Source organism: Bombus vosnesenskii, unplaced genomic scaffold, assembly GCF_011952255.1.
Source record: "Bombus vosnesenskii isolate JDL3184/JDL3185 unplaced genomic scaffold, Bvos_JDL3184-5_v1.1 scf7180000013888, whole genome shotgun sequence".
Classification (NCBI taxonomy): Eukaryota; Metazoa; Arthropoda; class Insecta; order Hymenoptera; family Apidae; genus Bombus; species Bombus vosnesenskii.
Window position 1 is genome coordinate 358771 of NW_022883267.1, and position 23591 is coordinate 382361.

The 23591-nt window shown below is 34.9% G+C and overlaps 2 protein-coding genes across 2 annotated transcripts in view; one reads left to right on the forward strand and one right to left on the reverse strand.

The window, feature by feature from the left end:
- Positions 1 to 23591, reverse strand: part of LOC117239232 (2-oxoglutarate-dependent dioxygenase htyE) — a 35003-nt gene that overhangs the window by 10675 nt on the left and 737 nt on the right. Inside the window, exon 2 of the mRNA XM_033504678.1 lies at positions 22313 to 22781. Within this exon, the coding sequence (XP_033360569.1) occupies positions 22313 to 22406 (94 nt within the window). The 5' untranslated portion in view covers positions 22407 to 22781. The remainder of the gene's footprint in view (positions 1 to 22312; positions 22782 to 23591) is intronic.
- On the forward strand, positions 4013 to 4666 carry LOC117239234. Its single transcript, XM_033504683.1, has one exon. The coding sequence runs from the start codon at positions 4100 to 4102 to the stop codon at positions 4475 to 4477; it is 378 nt and encodes a 125-aa protein (XP_033360574.1). The 5' UTR covers positions 4013 to 4099; the 3' UTR covers positions 4478 to 4666.

Genomic DNA, 23591 nt, shown 5'->3' on the forward strand with positions numbered 1-23591 from the left:
TAAGAAACGTTATCGCGATTCACGCACGATGCGCTCGCCGACAGATCTTGTTTCAACGCCACGTGGCGACGACGATTGCTTTCTCGGTGCTTCTTCGCTCGTGAGAACGTGATTTCACTTCGCGACACGAGAGATCTCGTTAAAATCCACGATACGGACACGTTTCCCCTTACATCGAGGGGAAAAACACGTTTTTCCTTCTTTTAACTTAATACGAGACATTAGGTGTCGAAACCTGCAATCGCTTGATTTTGCATTGGGCAGGCGATCGTGTTTGAAATTGTCAGCCATTTGATATCTTAATCTTATTTATCGCTTGACGATTGATATCTTTTGATCTACAGAACTTATGTGAGAGTAAATTATATATGTATATGAATTAATGAATTTTATAATACTAATACAGGATGTGCACCGAATAACATGTAAGCGGATATGAAATGTTTGATTGTGAAAAAATAAGCGGAAAATTATGACAAAGTACTGAAGGCGAATTCAAGGTAGTTGCGTTTACAGCACGCTCTATAGACGCAGAAATGCCGAACTCGCGTCGTCTTGGCGATTGTATACGAATACCTGAAAATATCAAGCGTCACATTCGTGAAACGTCGGGGCCCGTTAAGCCCAGAACACCGTACGGAAGAGGGCATCAAATTTATGATACCCTCAAGTGTTGACGCTTTCTCTTTTCTCAGTCGAGGGTGACGGAGGCTGGGTGGCTGTCCCAGATGTCTTCTTACAACATATGAAATGAAATCTTTTTAGGCTTCGTTTTTCAGAAAGTCGAGAAAATGGAAAATTTGTCAGGTATACTGGAATTTGGCTAATTACCGACTCAGTATGAATAAACGATCAGCGGGAGGCTATTCTACGTGGGAAAATAAGTAATAAAAATAAGTAAATTGTAAAAATAAGTAATAAAATTTCCGCTTAAGCCTTAAGGCATTCATCTTCAAGAAGATAGAGGGTCTGAACATGTTTAGTTAACGGGGTATTCTGGTCTAGAAATTCGAAAAAATCGAAAATTTTTTTTTCATGTTTCCAAAGTATAGACATTCAAGAATATGCCCTTAAAAGGATTTTTGCAAAATTTCAATTATTTTATGAGTTACAGCCATTTTTGTGACGCGGCATCTGCTCCGGTCCGACCGGGACCAATGTGCAATAAACGGTAGACGCTGCCCGAGTACCTACGTCTCAAAACTTTTTTTTTTTTATTATTGTTATTTATTAAAATTGCAATCAATTCTCGCGTTGAGAATTTTCAGTAATTTTTCTGGCGTGGCGCAGTAACATGGCTAATTATTTATAATAAGTTAATACTTGTTATAGATAAGTATAATTTGTACGTAAGTATTGTAAATAAGTAGATGTTACTTAATTTAAATAACTAGCTGAATCTGTCGTTTAGGTCTAGCGGGTAGTGTCTCAAAACTTTAAACGTGTTTTTCTCGAAACTACTTTTTCCGAGTTGGCGTGCACGATATCTCAAGTTCTAACGAACCGATTTATTTTAAATTTGGTCTGAATATTCCTTATATACTCGTCTATTGTCCGGACCACGCTCAGCTCAAAATCTTTAATATTACTATTTTTTTAAACGTTTGGAATTGTCCAAAAAACGTGCGAAATAAGAAATTTTTTTCAAACGGCCGTAATTTTGTGAAAAAATATTGTATTGACTTTTCCAAGATTCAGACAATAGCGGCATCCATACTAATTAAGAATCCGTTCGCATTTTTTATTTCGGATGACCAGAAAGGTTGATATCGTGCACGCCACGATACCCCATTTTCTTGGCAGCACCCACTTTGCCAGCTCGTAACTTTTTAAATATTGAGTTTTTTTCTCCAGTGAATTTTTTACGTAATCTCGAAATATCAATAAACAAATGCTAAAAAGAAGAATAGTAAAAATATTTTTTGTTTCGCTTGTACAAAGCTTCAAAAATCGCCCGAAATTCATGCCTCTAGACCAGAATACCCCCTTAAGAATGGGTCCAGTATAATGGGCGTGTAATAAATATGCAAATTTATTTTTCACAGAAACAAAGTCTAGCCTGGAAAAATTTCGTTCTACATTTTCATTCTCACACGTAGAATAACGTCCTATCGATTACTTATTATTGTCCAGTCCGGAATCAGCCACGTTCGAGTATTACTTGATAAGTTTTTGAACTCGATTTTCTCGAAAACGAAGCCTCATATAAAAAAGTGTTATTCTATATTTTCTTTCTGTTATTTCATAAAAAATCACTTCATGCCTGCACGCGTTACTCGGTCGCAGCCTGTATACTATATAACATCTAAGATTTCCTTTTCTTTTGTAAGATCTATGAAAGCTATACAACTTAAACAATAATTATACAAAATCTAAAGCGGTGTCTATGTATTTATATATTCAATAAATACTATTTTCCAATTTTATATATATCATTACGTATTATACATTTTTATATTATTTATTGCTTTAAAAAAAATTCATTTTAAATATATCATTGTAACACCACTTTGAAATGCTTCGAAACACTGATGTTGCAGTAACAATGTGCAGGAAAAGGTTGGCCTTGTGAAACTTTCATCAATGCAATTTGTTCATGGTGCAAGACACATAATTATCTTCGAGGACGCAAACTTTCTCTGCTTTTTATTGTCTTCGTTTTATCGGTCCTCCAATATTTTTAGTTTTAGACGTTATAATCTAAACTTCTAGTAATTTTATTTAGAATATCAATGGGACCTTATGATAAAAATACGTTAAAAATATATTAAATATATCACCTTGACACGTTAATTAATCCTTTCGCGTTTACGAGCCATGTATCACTCTCGTCGCGTTTCTTTTCATTAGAACGCACCTACAGCTTCGCATGAATTATGACGTATCGTGGAATATGTACATTTCGCCCAATGATTCGTTCGCAAATGCTAGAGCGATAGAACGTTGGGTTGCATAAATTAATTCTTATTTTTGATATCTTTTATAAAGATGTTTAATATACAATACATTATGCATAAATATCATCATCCATAAATGCGTCAGATTTAGAGGAACTTATAAGGGAAATTATATGCCTGTTTTGCGGACTTAAGAGCGGAGAGAAACTGGAGGAGAAGATGAGGAAAATGGAGATTAGCGAAAAACTAATCCGAAGGATTAGAGAAATATACGAAGAAACAAGGAATGTAGTGAGAGTCAAAAACCACAACACAAGAGAATTTTGGACTGTATGGGGAGTCAGACAAGGGTGTCCATTGAGCCCGACGTTATTCAATATATACGTTTCTCAACGCGAGAATTGATTGTAATTTTAATAAATAAAAAAAAAAATACGTGGCAGGTCTGGAAGAAGAACTACGGAAAGGACAAGCTGGGGGCATAGTGATAGGAGAAAGAAAAGTGCGGTCATTAACATATGCAGAGGATATTGTGCTGATGCCGGACAGAGAAGAGGAGCTAAAAGAAATGTTAAAGAGACTCAAACAATTTTTAAAGGAAACCCAATTAGAGGAAAGACCAAAACAGTAGTCTTTGAAAAAAGAGGGAGCAAAAGGAGGCAAAGAAGATGGAAGTGGGGAGAGCAAGAATTAGAAGAGGTTGACGAGATAAGATACCTAGGGTATATACTGCAGAAAAGCGGAAGTGATGAGAAGCACATACAAGATAGGAAAAAGAGAGCAACAATTGCAATGAAGAAAACATGGAGCGTGGGAGAAAGAATATTCAAATAGGACTACAAAAGGAGAATGAAGATGTTTGGAGAGGCATGGGGCTGGAACATGGAAGAAGGACTGGACAGAGTTCAAAGGAGATATGTGAAATGGATATTAAGTTTAGACATGACAACACCAAATTATATACTGATAGAGGAATGCAAATTAATAGAAATGAGAGAAAAACATTAAAAACAGCAGCAAGGTACGAAGAGAAAGCCCTAGAATCAAAAAAGGAATTAGTAAAGGAGTGTATAAAGGAAAGAGAGAGAGAGAGAGAATGGGGGAATGGCCAGGAAGGGAAAAGAGCAAGAAAGAGAAAGGAGGGACTAGAAGAGGTGAGAAAAGGAGGGGCGCAGATAGAAACAGGAGAGGAGCTAGAAAGAATGACAGCAGACCAAAAATTTATAGAAGAAAGAAGAAAGAGAGAAACAGAAGAGAGGGGGAAAAGGATAAGGAAATCCAAGTATAATATACACTGCAGAAACATAGCCAAAGAAAAATTACCAAAGTCCTTAGAAGGGAGAATGAAATGGAAGGACAGAAGAATACTGGCAAGGTTCAGATGCGGAGACGAGACCAAAGCAAGGGAATACTGGAAAGAAGAGGGGGAACAAGGATGCAGACTATGCAGAAGGAAAGAAGAAGGCCTAAGACATGTAATAGAAGAATGTGAAATAACGGGAGGACCAAAGGACATAGGAAAAACGCTAAGCGAGACTGGAGAAGGTTTAGCAGAACTGAAAGCAATAATAGGGAAGTGAAGGGCAAACGACAAGAAGGAGGCACAGCAAGGAGGCTGAAGACCAAAGTTGCAATAGTTTTTAGTCATTAGTTGCTAATTTATAGTTCCTAATTTTTAGTTTTTAGAGGTAGAATAAGCAAGGTAGTACAATAGAATAGAGTGGGAAAGAGGGGAGGTAGACATATAAGAAGAGAAATAGACATAAGAGATGTAAAATAATAAATAATAAATAATAAATAATAAATAATAAATAATAAATAATAAATAGAGGAACTTGTAAACTAAATTTTGTCGTGAAAAGATTACGGATGTAAATAAAATTCAATGTGGAAATTGCAGGAATTAACGGTATCTCAACATTGTGAATTTGAAGGTCATGGCGCATTTACTGAGGTCGTTGGTTCTACAAACAAGTTTATGAGGAATTTATATTCTGGCAATTGGTATTCAGAATACGACGACAAGACCTTAGCTAATTCGCTAAGGTACTTTTATTACCTCTGCATGTCGTGTAGTCTTAGCAATATACATACAAGAGAACAAAGTCTTTGAGAGTACGAAGAGATTATAACACTTTTAGAGACTAAATTTGCTTTGCAATCGATTTTTATTACGGTACAAATAACCTTCGCCGTTATCTCTGCAACATATGTCCAACAAGATTCCCACTGTTTCCAAACACTTGAATCCTTTCATTGCGAAGAACTGCGCAATTTTTTCTTGCATCGCGTTTCAAGCCACAAAACAGGCCACGATAAATCATGATTTAAATCTGAATAACAGTCGAAACCTCCATAACAATCTCCTTTACAACCCACTTATTCTAAACAATTCTACGTTTTAAATTCAATGACCCTGTTCGTGAAACACTTTGTAGACTCAAAGGTCGGTTGTTCGTTCTTGAAGAATCTTTTATCTTGATTCTGTAATCTTTTCATAGTCAAATGTCTCGAACAGAACGATATATTTTTTTTGAGCAATCTCTGGTCACCATAATTGTCCAATACAGCGGTTCTTAACCATTTGTTTATCACGGGCCTGCTTTAAATAATTTTTTGGTGTCGCGAACTTTTCGCAAAACTTCACTCAAAATTGAAATCCTTAATGTGTCATATATGTATATTTAAAGTACTCGTCAACTGCTCATCAACAACCCTATGGAGAGAACATACATTATAAATAAATAAGTAAATAAATAAGTCAATATTTTTTATTTTATTCTATGAACCGCTGGTTTAATATTTAAATACATTTACCATAAGGCGTCTTAGGTGTAAAGTTGAGACCTTATTCTCAATGGGATCACATTTTGCAACAAAATTTCAAACTTAATTAGATCTGGTAATAACTTCGCGCCTAGGGCTCTCAAAAGCATAAGCACGACCATGCTTTATAGAAGAATCCGAGGATAACGACCACGAAAAATTTGCATCTAATTTGTCTTGATTGCTTTCCGTGAAATCGTTCGACGAGCATCGAGGTAGGATACTAATCGACCAAATAGCTACATAATTTTGGTTAAAAGAGATTGGACCTAATGGCATTTGAGTTATTTTTTTGCGTAGTTTTTATTTACGCGAACATCGAAATCAGGGAAAGCTGTAAAACTCTGACGTCAATTTATCGATCATGTTTCTACGAAGCTCCGTTACACGGAAAAGAACTATAAAATCGGTGGAAATAGTCTCAGACTAATGAAATTATCGGAAAATTTTCTTCGATAAACAATCTATATAGATCTTTAACTAGTCGTTAAATATTTACCAAAAAAAAAAAACGAACGAGATAATTAGAAATCTTTCTAGGAATAAAAAGGTATAAATCAGTCGTATCGAGTGACCATTCAATAATTTGTTTGCAACATTTCCAGTCAATCGAAGTTAATGCGTCGCGATGTAAAATGTATTATTTAGTAGAAGATGATTGATGATTGATAGTTAGTTTGCTAATTTCAATGGGCTATTTGTTTTAAGTAGATAAGTCTTTTATATTGTATTTTCCGATAAACTGTTGCTTAAGCTTCTTGATACCTTGTTTCACGTGTTTCGAACGCATTTCTTTGACCGATTCCTTATCGAAACTTTATCTGTTATTGCCGGAGAAAGTCAGTGTAATTTCTGTAGTACACATTTTATACGATTAAATTGTTGGTCTTACACCGTTTTGGCTATAGTTCTTTTATTGCGAAAATTTCAGTCTAATTACTGTGTAATTAATATCGGGATTTATATTAATCATAAGATTATCGGGACTTCGAAAACTACTAATCCAGATGCGTTATCTATATTAGTCAAAAACAAGTGGCATTAATGTCAGCTAGATATATTCAAGCAAAGTAATACTAGAACAAACACTTACGTTTTCCTGTATAGGTAATGTAGACTGCTTATCTTTGATTTAAAGGACAGAATAATTAATACGTTTCATGTTATATACGCGATTCATTCATCGCTCATTCATAGCATTTATCATAAACAGTGAGGGAGTATATTTTTGAGATATATATTACGGTTCAAATTTATTCTGACAATATATATTAAATAATTGAAATATTTAAGCTACGATAGAAATAAAATGAAATGCGAAGTTTCCATTATTCCAATACTTATGAGCGATACTTTATCTACATATAAAAATATTAATTAAAATACATATATAAAGGGAGAAAAACAATCGAGGATCAAAGATCTCAAGAACTGAAGAGAAAAAATTTTCTTTTAAAATAATTAAAGACTGAATTTCTTTTCTTTCTCAAAATTCACATTTTCCAACAATACCTTAAAATAAGGATAAAACATTATGTCGATTAGGCAGTAAGTGGACAGCTCGAGAGAGAATTCACAACAATCATGCATATACGTACGTCATTACTCCGCCTCCGATATGTCATCTGGTGTTAAATTTAAAACTACACACCATGATATCACCGAAGTGTACAGTACTTGTTATCTTATAAATATTAATTTTTATTGGCAAATAACAACTCGTTTATTTAGAAAAAAACATTTAATGAAAAACATGCACAGGAATACACTAATGAGAATATGTAACTTGATATTAATAACTTTTAACTGAAGATAATCGTGGCGACTCTTTAGAAAACATTTTGAAACTTCCATTTATCTATGACGGAAATGTACATATTAAGCGAAATAATAAATGCAGATAAAATAAGAAAGCTTATGGTATAGTATTAGATTACCGATAAGATTATATCGAATGAATTCTTTTTAATCTTTCTTTTCTGTTTTCTTAACTTTTTTGTGTTGTAAATGTCAAGGATTGCGACGTCTTTGATCATAGGAAAGAAAATGAAAGATAAATAAAAGACGAGAAAAAAATCTTCTACGTAAATTTTATATAAAAAATTATTGGAATTCACAAAAGTGCATCATTGTGGAGCCAGAAAATTTGATTAACAAATCACGTATTGATTATTTAAGTAGTTCTAGGGTTAATCGAATTTGTATTTTCGTTAATTCATTCCTTTACGAAATAGGAAAATAGCTAGAAATTGTCTTCAATGGTTCCTAGAGGGATCTTATACAAGAAGAGTTTCCTTATCGAACACCGATGGAAAGCGAAGGCAGACGCGAAACAATGAGACGTATAACCTGTTGGTAACGTTTAAAGGCAACTGTTAATTGTTTCTGATAAATAAAAAATGAGAACGCAGTCCCCGTGGACTGGCTTGTCCACGGGGAAACGGTGATACTTGGCCGATAATTTTCGATTTCTTGCTTCCTCATATTTTTTTTTTAAACACGTTCATGACTCATTTCTTATGCAACATCGAGAGTTGGCGGAGTTAAGGGACCGTAGCTGCGAAATTTTCACTTTTCGATATCAGCGACTTGCGAACATTCTCAAATCATTTTGTAATACGCTTTAATAAGTAGCTTCGTTTATTACAAAATAATCCTTCTGATTAATTCACTTAACCTGAATTGAACGTCAGGTAAACATTCTTACCCAATTCCAACTGAAAATAACAAATTTAATAAGCGAGAACAACGAATTAAAAGTAAACTGACTCGGTCCAATTTCCAATTAATCTTTCAATTCCATTTTTTAAACGTAATTTTCAATGAAAACAATCGGACAAATTACAAAACGACCTATGAAAATCTGTTATTACAGAGGGAAAAATTCTTCTCCCACAATTAACAGTACTTAACTATGTATACGACCTTCAAGACTAACGAAAACGAGTCGTTAATTTGTGATTATGTGTGAAATCGTGTATGACCGAGTGATTAGCATAAAATACAATACAACAGGGAGTTTCCGACAACAAACACGATCCTAATCCGGAAAGCAAGCGTGGAAACAGCATGACTAAGCCCAGTGTATCGAATTAGCGATGCTGAGGAAATTCGCTCGAAACTGTTGAATGGCAATGTTTCCGCGAATATTAGCACGCTGTCGATAGCGAAGGTCTTTCGTCACATGCTTGTCGTAAATCGTTCCCCTTCTTCCCCTCTTAGCTTCTGATCGCGCGTGATCGTACAGTAAATCAACCGTCGGAAATCTATTGCAAACATCTACTTGCGATTTTTCATCGTGACGATTCCGCACTCCTGTGTCTCGAGAGGCGTCGTTACATTCGTTGTTCACGTGAAAACACGGACGAAACGTGACCGGTTGGTACCAAGCGCGGAAAAAGACATTGTCGAAATGGTCGTTACGCGAACCTTCTAGTATAAATTACCATTCTTTCGCGACTGTGAAACGTTGATTTATCGACAAGGCGTAGGTAAATTTACAGAGCGAGTGGAAAATCTATTGTCCGACAGTTCGATTTCATTGTGACGATTTGTTGCAGACGATATCGTCAGATGATATCTTGCAATCCTATTTACTGGCTGATTGATTTTACAACGATACAAACGCGCGATATCTTTCTTCACAGACCTCTTGCTTTGTGTTTCGAAAGCGATAGATATTCTATATCCTACGAAAATTTAAAGGCAATCACGCCTTAATTTAGTTTAGTAATTTTTTTTTAATTTTGATTAGTTGACAGCAGTTCTTTTTCTCGACAAGCTTTATCTTGTTTTGTCGGTAAAACAGAAAATCAGTCAAGAGACTAGTGTACTTTGTATTTTATTACGAAAGCGTCATATTTTAAAATTTTCCCTTAGTTTGTAAAACGAAACACGAGTGAAATAGTTAAGATTAGGAAAGGTCACTAAACTGCATAATTTTTTTAAATTACCCATTGTTTTTTATCAAACAAATTTACACATTCATAGTTCTGGGGCAAAAGAAACTATGTTATATCGCATTGTCTGTTCCGTAAAGTTGCAGTTTCGATAAATATCGTCAACTTAGCATCGTACTTTATCACAGTGTTCACAGAAGTCAACGTAAAAAATATGTATCGCGGGCAGACATTGTGCGATATATCGAGCATGCGTATCAGCGATGACGTTCAAACTGAACGTTGCAGCGAAAACGAGTCCTATCAGTCAGGTAGACTGCGAAGTTGTTTTTATCTGTCCAGACGATTATTCTTTTGAATAGTGGTAAACGAGATATTAAATGGCTATGTATGGACTCGGTAACGGTATATTCGATTCGTTTTACTGGGCGAAAGTATCGGCGAGACTGCCGGTACCAGGAGAAACTAGCGAAAATTTTCTCCTGGTCATGTGTGTGCATCCTAGAAACTATCTTAAATCGATACTCGATCAATAGATCGAACGAGAACGCCATGAAACTTAATTCGAACGATCGTAGAACTATTCGTTATCTTATTGATATTACTGGAATGTACATTAAAATTTCAAGTTGAGATTCTGATAACTTCGATATCGCTTTATGGACTTGAAATATCATACTGATGTTATCAACTTATGTAGCTTAAATCAATTAACTATTATTAAGTAACTGTAGTGCAATTAAATCGAAAAATTATAAACTTTTATAATGCAGCACGATATATTTTATGACAATGTCCTTGTTACAAGCTCACATGAGCAATATGTTGGGAATTCTACATTTTATGCTCGTATTTAACTACGTAGGATTATTACCAGTAATGCAACCGCAACACCTGTGAATGTGTTTCCGCTAATACGGATTAATATTCAATTTGCAATTTATTTTATGAAATTCTACTGCGCATTCACAATGACTATCAACCAATGCGGAAGTAATCGAGGCCTCCGACAGTAACGTGCAATAGTCATAGATAAAAGTTGTCACCGGAGTGTACATCGATTTATAAAACATTCGATAAGTTCTTGGAACTAGTGCGAAATGTTTACGTGTTTACTGATCAAAACGTATGGTGGCGCAGCTGAGTTATGCAATCGTTCCCATCTAAAAGCTTGTCTCTATTCCATGGTGAAAAAAAGAATTATTCATAAATTTATAAAAACACTATTTATATTAAACATATCAAAGGCAATGGTCAAATATTTTTTCCACTTATCCATCCGTGGCCTCTGAAATCGGATTTTAAAGGCTTTAATGTACTTTTAACACAGGATTGAATTATTCAAAGTTGTGACTCTTTTGCAGTACATGTACGAAATATTCACTATCTGCGGTTGTTCTCATCCGTTACCAAACGGAATCTATCGAATCGATTCAACGTTCGATTTTATCCGAAGACTCGATCGTTGCACAACGGCGAACGGTTGAATATTAAGAGGAAAAAATAGTTTCGATGGAATGGCAACGATAAAATGCGATCGCGACAGACGATAACGGTACATACGACTACCGTGTGAAAACAAACTATGTGTGCCTTGAGCGCTGTGTAACGTCGACTGACAGCTTCACCTTTTCGACGCGTTCTCCTGAATGTGAAATCTCGTTCCGTCGTATTTTTCTTCTTCGTGTCCTTTTTACTTTACTTTCTTTCGAAGCTTTTACAAACCTATCATGTAAAATGACCGTTACGCCGTTACAGCAATTTTAGGATAAACTGTTTCGAAAATAATATAGCAATTGAGAAAAGTGATACATATTAGGTGGAGGAAAAACTGAAGGTTTCCTTCAATTGAAACGAGACTCTATTTACATATAGATGTGGAACTGTTTAACACGCAACGACTCACGTTGGAATCAAGGGAATTCTGCGTAATTATGAATTCTATTAAACGTAAACCGAACAAAAAAGAATTTATTACGTGCATACAACAAAAATTTATATATAATATATAAATTTGACGATTAATGGATAAATGAATCTTATTTTGTAAATGTAAATAAAAAGATAGTAAATTCTGAATGTCTCCTGATTTCGTAAAACGATATCGGAGTCAAACAGCCAAATTGAAGAGAGACAGTAAATTGTATAATTACTTGTAGAACATTACGATTAACCTGTTACCTGCGGAGTTTCGTTTCAAAAATCCCTTACGTGGCGCGTAGTTAAAACCAAGCAATTACGAGTATACGCGTCAACCGCATCGAAATAAGGTTTTGGATTTGCGTGTATACACGTCGAACGCAGTTAACTGGTTAAAAGGTAATCAAAAATAGATATAGAAATTAATTTTCTTCTATTAGACACGATGGAATGGATAGTGAAATCTGTAACGTATAATGTAACAAAGAGTGAATAGTAGCAGAATAGGACACAGTAATCGCTTTCAACTGAATTGTGATAACCACGCCGATCTAGCTTTCAGGTAACACGGATATCTGTTACAGCTAAAGCGCATGGTCGCAAGGATGAAAGTGAAATTAATGATTGCGATCTACATCATTCATTCGCTAATGTTTCAGCCGCATACAAATAAGCCAGAACTCGGTGCCAGCCTACAACATGGATAACACATTTTTGCGATTACTTGCCAACTGCATTTCACAATTCAATCGAACGCGATATTGCGTGGATGAAATTTTGATTTCATCGTTCCTTCGGAACACTACCGTTACGCTGCCTGTACCTAGGGAACATGACGCCAGCTATGCAACCAATACTTTTTTAGAACAACCGTTTTCTTGGATGAGTCGCGGTCAGCCATCTTGCCGATTTCTAGTTAATTATAGGTGCTGAACCGACGCTCGCTTAAACACATTGAATTTAAATTTATGAGAAATTAAACGATACTTTACTTTATCAAATGTTCGAATAATCTTTTTTCAATGAATATCTTTTTTCCTTCCTTCTTTCATATCATAAGAAAAATTATAATTTGGACATTGAAGAAATTAGGTCGAACCGTTTAAATTAATATAAATAGTGCCAATGATAAGAGAAAGTTTTTTTTTTAAGCAGTTCTACTTTCTATCTTACCTATAACGTCAATTTCGTACAATGTGATATATTTTTTAAGGAAAATCGGCCACGTACGATTCAATGTTACAAAGAATTGCACAACTATGCGTAATACATTTATTAATCGCTTAAACGATAATTAGGTAACTACAATTGTTGTTCAATTAACATAAAAAAGTAGAATGCATCGAATACATATACATTAATTATATACGTATAATTCTTCTATCTAGCATTTACTGTGCTGATATGTACTGTTGGATTCATTTACCGATTTAATAAACACACATCCTACCATTCTATTTCGTAACACGTGTTTTTGGTATATCGGCTACCGGCTGTACGAACGGCCAGGATTTCAATGACGTCACTGTAATACCGTAGTTGTACAATATACACAATATGAGCCAAGAAAATCAGAGTAACGTCATTTTCAATTTTATGAAATTTTGTATGATTTTTCGACTTTTGGCAGAGAACACGTAACAAGAATAATACATAACTACGTTCATAATACTAGAATAAGAATAAAACTCTTTTCGTACTCTTATGTAAACTGGAGAAATAAATTTCAGTCGACTAATTCTAACAAAACTCTCTAACCGAAAATGTTACTTAACATAGTAATATAAATAGATTGACAATATAATTCTGACAATCAGCAAATGGTACGAGCGACGATCTGTCTATAAATCAGACGGAATGCAGACTTGTTTATCGGAGTTAAAATTCAAAATTGAAACTCTGCATTTTGCCAACATTCGTTGAAATATGTATTTCTAAATGATGTATTACCGTTTTTATGGTGCATGTCAAGATAAAAGCGTCTCAAGATACAACTGTTACGAATGTTAAGTTTCTTTTAGTACCGTCTGTGGTATTTCAATGATACGGTTTTTTCTCTCTCTTTATGAGATCATAATTCCTTATTGCGGTTTCCATTGTTTTTAGTGTGTATTGTTGTCTCGTAAAGACAGACACGTTAGTAATATCGCAGTTACGCAAGCCATAAATTGTTTGGACATTCTGTTAACAGAATGTTAAGTGCTCGATTTCTGTTTACTTTAACGATCCATTTGTTTATTAAGATTGAAAGCAAACAAAATTTATTAGGCACGAATGTTACGATATTTAACGATAATATCGGATTTTTATTATAAAAGTGATAAATCTCGAAAAATATGTTTCCCTACTTGCTAGAGAAACATCATCATGAGAAATTTTTAGCTTAATCATCAATTTGTTTATTGGAATTAAAAACAAACAAAATTTGCCGATAATATCGCCCCTTTGTTATAAAAGTGAGATACTGAGTCTCGAATAACCTCGAAGAAAACGCTTTTCTATCTACTAGAGAAATATTACTATGACATTAAATATCGTTATGAGAATGTACGTTAGCATATTTCAATTGAATGTCAAAATTGATGGTTTAAATCGTATCACTTCCAAAGCAAGAATGTGATATAGTGAAAAGAATAGCTACATTTGATACACATCTAGAGATATTCATTTTTCGTGTTATTATTTTTCAGTGAAAGATCAAACGATTAAAGTAACCATCGACCTTGTTTACATTTCATTCCCTGTTTCCCCTCAGAAATATACAAGAACCTAACGTGATCGGTGATTACCATTCTTTCTCGAGTTTTTGACCCAGAAAAATGTCCCAATTTTTAAAACTTCTTCTCGTGTCTTTTTCCTTGTATACGTAATCATATCTCTCACTCACTCTCTTACGATTACTTATTTCGTGAGCTTGGTTTCCCACTTCGTATTTTACCTTTATCTATTCGGTTAGTTCTTTAATTCCTCCTTAAGTCTTATCTTCCCCACCTTATTTATTACTTTGACTTTTAGTTAAGTTTATTATGGGTTTAATTTCAATCTGATTAGAACTAAAATTCTTTTCATACGCCCGCTATACTATCGGCCATTCGCCTCGCACCACTTCCGGACGCCATTGTTTGTCGCACGATTCTCAGAAGCCTCGGTTGCATTCTCCAATTTATATTCCAGTAACAATTTTTCCGATTCAAGTACAAGGTATATACTAGAAAATAACTTATTCATAGACGGTTGCTATTTTTGCACGTGGTCTATATCGTTAGTTCGCTCAGAGAATTTACCTTACACTGTAAAGACCGTCTATATATATATTTTCTATAATGTGGATATCATAATTAGTCAATTAAGTTGTACTATTTAGTAAAAGCAATATCACAATATAAAATAAAATTTTAATCCTTCCCTTAAGAATAAGCAAGACGCATAAATATTATTTTATCTGAGACCAACATAACCTAAAAACTATTAATTAAAACGTAAAGACAAATTTTAAATAGAGCTAATATCAATTTTCTATTTCTAACTTTCTATTTCAAACTGGTTTCCTTTACAGATGTTCAATGTTTCTTGGTTATGTCGCGTTTCCAGCAAACGGATGATACGAATAGCAGTAACGAGCAAAATTTGGCTCGATCGACAAATCAGATAAGAATTCACACGATCCTAGTCGACAACGTCATCCCATTACGCTTCCATGGTAAACGATGTTTGCGCAAGTACGAATTTTGCAACTTGCTGCCTACGTGTTTTCTCCGGATACCGACCGATCTCTCGCTACGGTCTCGTCGCTTTGCGCATTCCGTGACTCCCTGAGACGCTCCAACGCTAATGTGGAAACCTCCAGGGTATTTAAGTCCTACCAGAGAATGTGGCTTGAGTGGAAAAGACAAGGAAAAAAGAAAGGAAGAAGAAAGAGATCTTGTCGCTACACGGCGAATGCATTCAGTGTCGTGAAGTATTATTATCGTTTGCGTCGCGATATTCTTGGTGGCCTTTCGCGGTAGAATTTCGGGGGTTTTACCAACGAAATTCAGGAGAAATTATGGTGGCGTTTCTAGTATCCGCCGCTAGAGTGGTTTTTGGCAGTTTTATTCTAGTGATTTGTTGCCTACCTATTGATTTGATTGTTTCTTTTTCTCTCGTTGATTTGATTGGCTGTTGTTTTCCTTTCCTCTTTTATTCTATTTCTTTACGTTAATTGGCAGAGATTTAAAAGTGTTTGTTGTTGGACTATGAACGAACGGACACAATGGCGACGCTTCGGTGGAAAGGTTTTGAAATACGCGTCACGCTGTTTTTCCCGTTACGGACGCGAACACTATCGACCGAATTCTTTCGTGATGATTAGCACGGAACAATTAAAAGCTTACTGGACGTGTTTCAGTGCTAATTGTTATACGATGTTTTATAAAACATCGCAAATGAAAAGAGGACTACGAAAGAAATTAGCTCAATGGAGTGTTCACTATATTTATATGCCCTTTGCTACCATTTCATTTATTAATAAAAGAAAATAGACGAAAGATCGTAGAAACGACATTTAACAGCGTTAATAATTTATTCATAATATACATAACGTTTAGGTCTAACTTCAAAGCGATTACCTATTCGTTTTCTTTCTATTTGCATTGCAGCTGCACATGTTATGAAATCATAAAAAGACTACGATTAAATAATTCAAAATAATAATATCGTCGATCAATAGCTGGCCTATCGGAACGATGATCGTGAATGAAGTATTATGACCGAAAGGACACTATATAAGATCGCGTAATTACACTGAGCTCGTTTTCCCGGAGTTCGCTGATGCATCCGATAATTAATTTTAATGATGCATTCGCGTAACGAACAAATGAAAAATTCACGTTGCTTGGAAGTCTATTCTTGGGCTTGCGCGTAAGCGTCCGCTTATTCGCGTCGTTGCAGATCGTGGCCACAGGGGACAGGCACGTGTAACCGCTTGCACACTGCAAAAAAATCGCGCCGCTCATCTATGTCAATACGCGTACGCGTGCACACGCACATACGTTGCTTTGCAACAAACGCTTTGTGTCGAGGATACAACCAAATAACGCGAAAAGTTAACGGATAAAATAACTTTGTCGCACGATTTACGCAAAATATACATATACAGCAGGTACAAAAGATATTAGCACGTATCCTTATCTTCCAATGAATTGCTTTTTTTATCAAATTCTACACTTCATTTTCATAGTATCAAATTGCAGTCATATGAAAGTATTATTAAATGATATAAAATCTATTATACTTGAATTTAATTAATTAGTATATAGATGTAATAAATATAATGGTATGCCAATACTTTTTGTAGCCATTAGCCCATGTATGCGGGGGATGTGTTCCTTTTCTATTATAAATTAAGTAATTTCTTATTAAAATAAAATAAAACAAGTCTTATGTTGAAACGAAACCTTTTTAGTATCGTTTATAGTTGACACTGGCAGTACTATAAAATATACATATATGCGTCCCTCGATTTAATATATGTAAATATAGACACCAAAAGGGGGACACCTGAATGTTTTATCATTGAAAACACGAGAATCTTGTCAAGGCCGATATTCCAGACTTTGAAGGGTACACGCGATAACGCGAATTTATTCTTAAGGTTTTCCTCTCGCAGAAACCTTGTACTATGTCTTTTAGTGAATAAAAAGACCAATCTAGCCAGCTATGCTAGTGTTAGTTCGATAAATATTCTTATAACGCATTATACGTTTTAAATCTATCGTAAAAGGCTTTTTAGATTAGAACTTTTTGCGCAGAAGCAACACATCCCGCGATAGACTTCTGGAGGTCAATGTTGTTTTTGCGAGGAGGTATGTATTGACTCAATTTTAATTTGTACTTCGATACCTGGAGACGATGAATCAAAGTACCTTCTGAAAATATGATGCAACGTAGATATACCTGATTACATAATTGAAGATAAATACTACTGAAAAGATTACTGAGCGACTCGCAGAAGGAAACGTTTCGAAGAAGGTCGGAAGTTGACCGCGATAAATTGCGTGGCGGTTACTGATGCAAGTAATAACACGACTATGTATTAGTTAAGGTTGTCTTCGTGCGATGAAATTAAAATTGGTAATAACAATCGAAACAAAGAGCGTAGAACAAAGGAGTGTATCGTGCATCAAATTATGTACAGGGACGATCGTGTACGTCGATAAAAAATATTTTCTCGCGGTTGTGATTGAGGTTAAGAACGCAGTACCGATTTCACGTGATCTTTATTCCATCTTGGTTTCATTGATATACGTTTGTCAACAAGTGGTTAAGGTGCTCCATTAACAGACCGTTGGTTAGGATTTTATCTAGTCGATTATCAAGGAAGATATATTTCCAGGTAATTTTGAGTATCTTTCTTCGCCATTGAATCCAAGTGAGATACAGATACCTGATACACTTGTTTATTTTAGACTTATAACGTTCTTCTGCACAATACTAACAAGTTTATAATAAATTTAACTAAATTTTTATAAAAAATTTTATACAAAATTTTATAAAAAAATAGTTTAATTATTTTATTTAACAAAGAACGATGAAATTGTAAAAGAGGAAGAAATAGCCTATAATTCATATGTAAATCGTTAATCTAATAACTAATATCATCAGCTAATAAATCACTGTGCAAAAGGATTCTTGTGGAGATAGCGACGGCTGGTTAATACGGCTTTGTTATACATAACATACATATCTATATTATGATATTACCAGACACAAAGAGATCAGTGATGACTAAGGGGGATCACTGAGGAATTTCAATTAACTACATACACTTTGTCATCATTTACATAATCGATGATTATCGAGTGACCGTTACAACGATATTTCCGATTGCGATCTCGATCGAGAAACACTTTTGAAACGATACTCTGCCCCTTGTTTCTTTCTGTTGACGCCAGTAATACTGTACACGAGTCGTTGGCCTGCCGCCCAGACATGAAATACATACATATACACAAACGAAGAAAGAGCAACGAAACGATTCAACTGAACCAAATCGAAGGCAGAGAAGGATAGAACGAGAAACGGTGAAACGTTTCGTGGCTTGGGTCGCAAATTCAAACGCGGCTATCTTTTCGTTTACACCGCGCACGCCAATCCATTATTCTCGACGACGTTCACTGTAGGGAACACTTAAATCATTATCCAACACACTTACAATCACGAAGAGGCACGCGAGATGTTTTATTCGAGTTGTACGAGTATTCGTACGTTTTTTGTATTGATCGACAATGAAGCTCTATGATCAGTATGACATATTCATACAACCCTGAGAACCTATTAGGTTAGGTTCATAAGTTCGCGCGGTTTTCATTTCATATTGAATGTAAACTATACATTTGCTTATTGCCTGTGTTATACGTCATTCGATACTTTTTGTTCTATTCTGTTACAGTAATAAATGGTAATATTAAAATCTAATTTTATATTGATTTCTTGCATATCGCTATGTCAATTTATTTTTATAAATGCAATAAAGAAATGAGAGGCAAATAGAAATCTATTCATCTAAATATTACAATGGACACTTTGCTGGATATTTCGTATATTCTTACATACGTATTTTGGATTTTTCAATATTTAAATTTCTGATAATTACATAAACATGTACAATCTAGATGTTAGATAATACGTTAAAAATACCCGAATCGATAATAAATATCATTTTAATGCAGCAGATGTCGTATTGTAAATTTAACAAAAGTGGCCTTTTGGTGAACCTAATCTATATAGTATTATGTAAAAATCAATGAGTTTAATATTATCTTTGTCAGAATGCCAACTACTGTTTAAGATGTTAGAGGATCTAATAATATATAATGAATAATTATTCCTCCACAAATACTGTCAATATTGTATTTGTCGACGAAATGGTTGCACAAGCGTCAGTGTGGTTTATCAATATTAGCGACTGAATGAGTTGTTTGAACATGCTGCAGTCGAGCTGTTTGACTATCGTTTTAGTCCTCGAACATAAAAGAATCGAAACATCATGCAGTAGAAAGTGATATTAAACGAAACAACCATTGATCGATGTAAGTAAATTTACGATAAAAAATTGCTCATAATTGTTATGTATTGAACTGTTAACTATGTTCTTATTTTTATTTACTTTCATTCGCAATCAATTAGATAGCTAAATGGATAAGAAAAGATAAAGATAATGCGTGATTGAAATCACGATTGTTCTAATTTAATTATGAATCATTATTGTACTTAAATCAATTTCTTCTAATAAAAAATAATATGAAAATGAAATTCAAAGGGAAAATGAAGATAAAAAATTTATGCAAACAATATTACATTGTTCTATTTCACGGTTCATATTACAATTATATTAAATTTTCTTATAAAAACATTTAAATTATTGCTGAGAGTAATATATTACATCTTATATACTTTTCAATCAAATTTGAATACACCATAATTCTTATATTGATAAGAGTAGATATAACGTAATAAGTACTAAAAAAATCTGAATTATTTCTGAGAGTAATAAATTATATTCTATATTTTTTAAATGGTACTTTGATATACTATAATTTTTATATTAACAAAAGTAGATAATAACATGTTTCAAATAAAGTATTTCAAGTACAGACAGATAGTGTATACAAGACACCCTATATGAATCGAGGAGGGCGCCAAGGGAGGGGCCCTTCTTTGTCAGACGGGCTCTGGGCTATGACCTCAACGGATCGTCGGGCCTGAGGTAGGCGCCTCTGACTGTGAACGAAGCGAAGCTTGTTGGTTTGCTTGTCTGTCTGGCCAGTTGCCTGGCCTCGTTGCCAAGCAACCGTAAAAGCGTCACCCTTTGAATCTCTAAAATTCTTTACTCCTTACATTGAACCTTCTACAGAACATTATTCACGCCACAAGTCGATCACGTTTTCCACGTGAGAAAACGATCCAGTTTAAAAATACATGTGAAAGGCCAACGATTTTAGATCCCGCCGTTATATATTTAGAAAAGTGCACGTATTTATAGCATATCATTCGGTAACGTATAAAGTCAACCGTTACGATACAAACATAGTATGTATTATTTAGTGTTTCCTTGTGGTATAATACAAGAAGATGGTATTATGTGACTCCATTTTGTTTTTCAATGAGTTTTCTAAAAGTAGTGAACTAATTAGTTTATTTACCGTTGTAATTTAATCCTAATTCATTCCTTTCTTTCGTATCTATGGACTCAAAATAAAATATAAATTTACATTGGGGAATTTATTTGACTGCATGTAATTTGGAATACATTTCTATTAATATTTACAAGTAATTGAAAAAGTTTAGGAAATTTTCTGTCATAATGATGTAATTACGTCTTCAAACTATGTCAAATACACTTCAGAAACCGCCTGCAATGAAACTGAAAATGGCTACTGTAATATTTAAAGAATGATAAAGAGCTTTCAAACATGAGACCAAAATTTGAAATTGTAATACAGGAGTAAACTGAAACGCTTGCAATTTGTTCACACCTACTTTTACATCTTTTCTACCCAAATTGCATTTAATTAAGCTATTGTGCAATATTATTTTCGTGGACTTTCAAGTTACCGACAGAGTAATTTCTCCACCATCTTTAAAATTTTTATTATTTTCACTAATATCCAATCTTATTTAAATAGATAGAAAGATTTCGAATAGGCGAATCAAAATTTAGAGCGAAAAATCTCGTGTATTAGCAACGATTCAAATTTCCTATATTTTCTAATATTCAAAATGACGAAAGAAGAACACGATTGACTAAAAAATGACACAAAAGACGTAGCAGGGTTAACGACTCTAAAAAACCTGTTCTCTTGGCTAAGAAAAAGGAAAGAATGTTTACGCGTATATTCTCTATTTTACAGTCGAGTCGTCCTCTTTGGTTATACGGTGGATTAATCGACAACCAATGTAACCATGAACTTTTGCGTGAAGTCATCATAGCGAATGAAACGGTTAATCATTAAGAGCGTTGGGGGCAAATAATGTATCACGTCGCGCAGTGCCACGTGCCTTTGTATCGCGGTTAATTTTGAACTACGTCGATTTTACTGCTGCTAATTTTGCCAGTTTGACCTATGTTCTGAGTTGCGACAGTTTGCGATGCGTGACATCTTTCTTTCTTCTTTAATGGATTTTTGTTTAACTCTTACAGACTATCATAAATGAAACTTCCATGCGAATTATTTTGATTAATATTATCGTCCTACAATAGTATCGTCGCAATTGTATTCCTTTTCTTGCGAGTTATACATTAATACTGAGCTACGAATGAGAATATACATTTGATATTTCAATGGAGATAAGATATTTTAACCTCCGCGATCAGATGGCTGGGTCATTCTACAAATTTTTGAAAATTCGGTTAATCGTCACGTTTATATTCTGAATAGTTTCATAGCCTCTAAAACTGTTGGTTATACGATACAGCTTTTATAATGTTTCACAGTTGCATAATTTTCATTATATAGTACAATCTCTATACCTTTGTAATTTCAGATTCCGTTACTTTGTACTAAATATATAACAAAGTTATAATGAATAAATACATACAAGTTTTCCATAAAGTTCCTAACTATAACATTTCTAACCTTACCTAACATACCATTTACCTAAATACTACAAACATTTACTGTTAAAGGCATATGGGCATCAAACGATTCAGTAATATTCATCCATAATCCGCTCGCCAAAGCGTTAAAGCTGAACAAGTGAAAAAATTCGAATAGAACAACGAACACTTACCCATGTGAGCGAGGTCGATGATCGGCACTTCGCACTTGCTCAGAAGAGTCTCACAGGTTTGGGTTACAATCGGAGCACTCGTGCAGCAGCTCATCTTGCTTGTGGCTAGTTACTCGGTCGAAATGAGATTTCTGTTGCTGTCTCTTTCTATGTTACTCCTTAACTAGTTTCCTTCTTCGTCTCACGGTCTTCGGCTGCCCTCGCAATTTCGTATCTTGTCCCCGATCTTTCTCTCTGTTCCGTTCACTCGATCGCTTCTTTTTTCGTGCGTGTGCCGCCCTTTTCTTCCCCCTATAACTCTTCTCTTTCTTTCTTGTTGATCTCTTGTGTGTGATCGCGCCGCTTAGGTTCGATCAACTAGCACCACTATACGGACGGAAAATACGTGGGTCGTGCTTAATGCATGTATGCCGATCATTCAACCACGTGCGAACTCACCCACCGAATGCCACAATTTGGAGCAAATTCACTAGAATATCCAAGAAAAAATCATGCTATCACTATGCACACCAATGAAGATTTCTTAAGTTATAGCCTGGACATTCTCCGGATGAAAGGACAGCTCGCGAATGTAAACGATGACGTTACCGGTTTTTTCAAGAAGGAAAGAACACAAAACAGACACGGTGTCACGGCAACCCTAACGGTAGCCGTAAGAGACGAGTTTATTATGGGGCTGGTGGTGTGGCAGGTAGACGTATACGTGACTGTGAACTGGTGGGCACATGCTACGATATCGACAGAGTGGCAGATAACCGACTACTAACAAAGAACGTAACAATCGTAACGATCACTACTAGCAAGCTAACGCTTCTTGACTGAACCGACAGCGTTCGCAACTAACCGGCGCGCGCGCCTGTATGATGCGAGCGTGGCCGAAATGGGACGGAGAACCGCGAACAGCTCTAGTGGGAACCGAAGTGCGCACGAACGCTCACGAAGTTTGTCGAGCGTGAGAGTGGGGGGCGTTCAGATATTCGCGCGCTCGCATCGAATGAGAAACGAATCAATTTGGAGGAATTTTTTGCTTTTATTTGTATAATTCTAACTTTATTTACATCTTAATATCGTAACATACGTACGTTTCGGTACTTTCATTTACATTATAAGGTATTATTGTATGTATGTATTATATTTGGAATATTGGAATTTAGAGTGGAGAAATGTTATCCGATGTATTTCGGAAATAATAAACTCAATTGAATTTTTTATCATACAAATCAATTCCGAGAGTTGCGATTACGTATTTGATTTCTGATTGGTTTCAAGAATTTAAAAA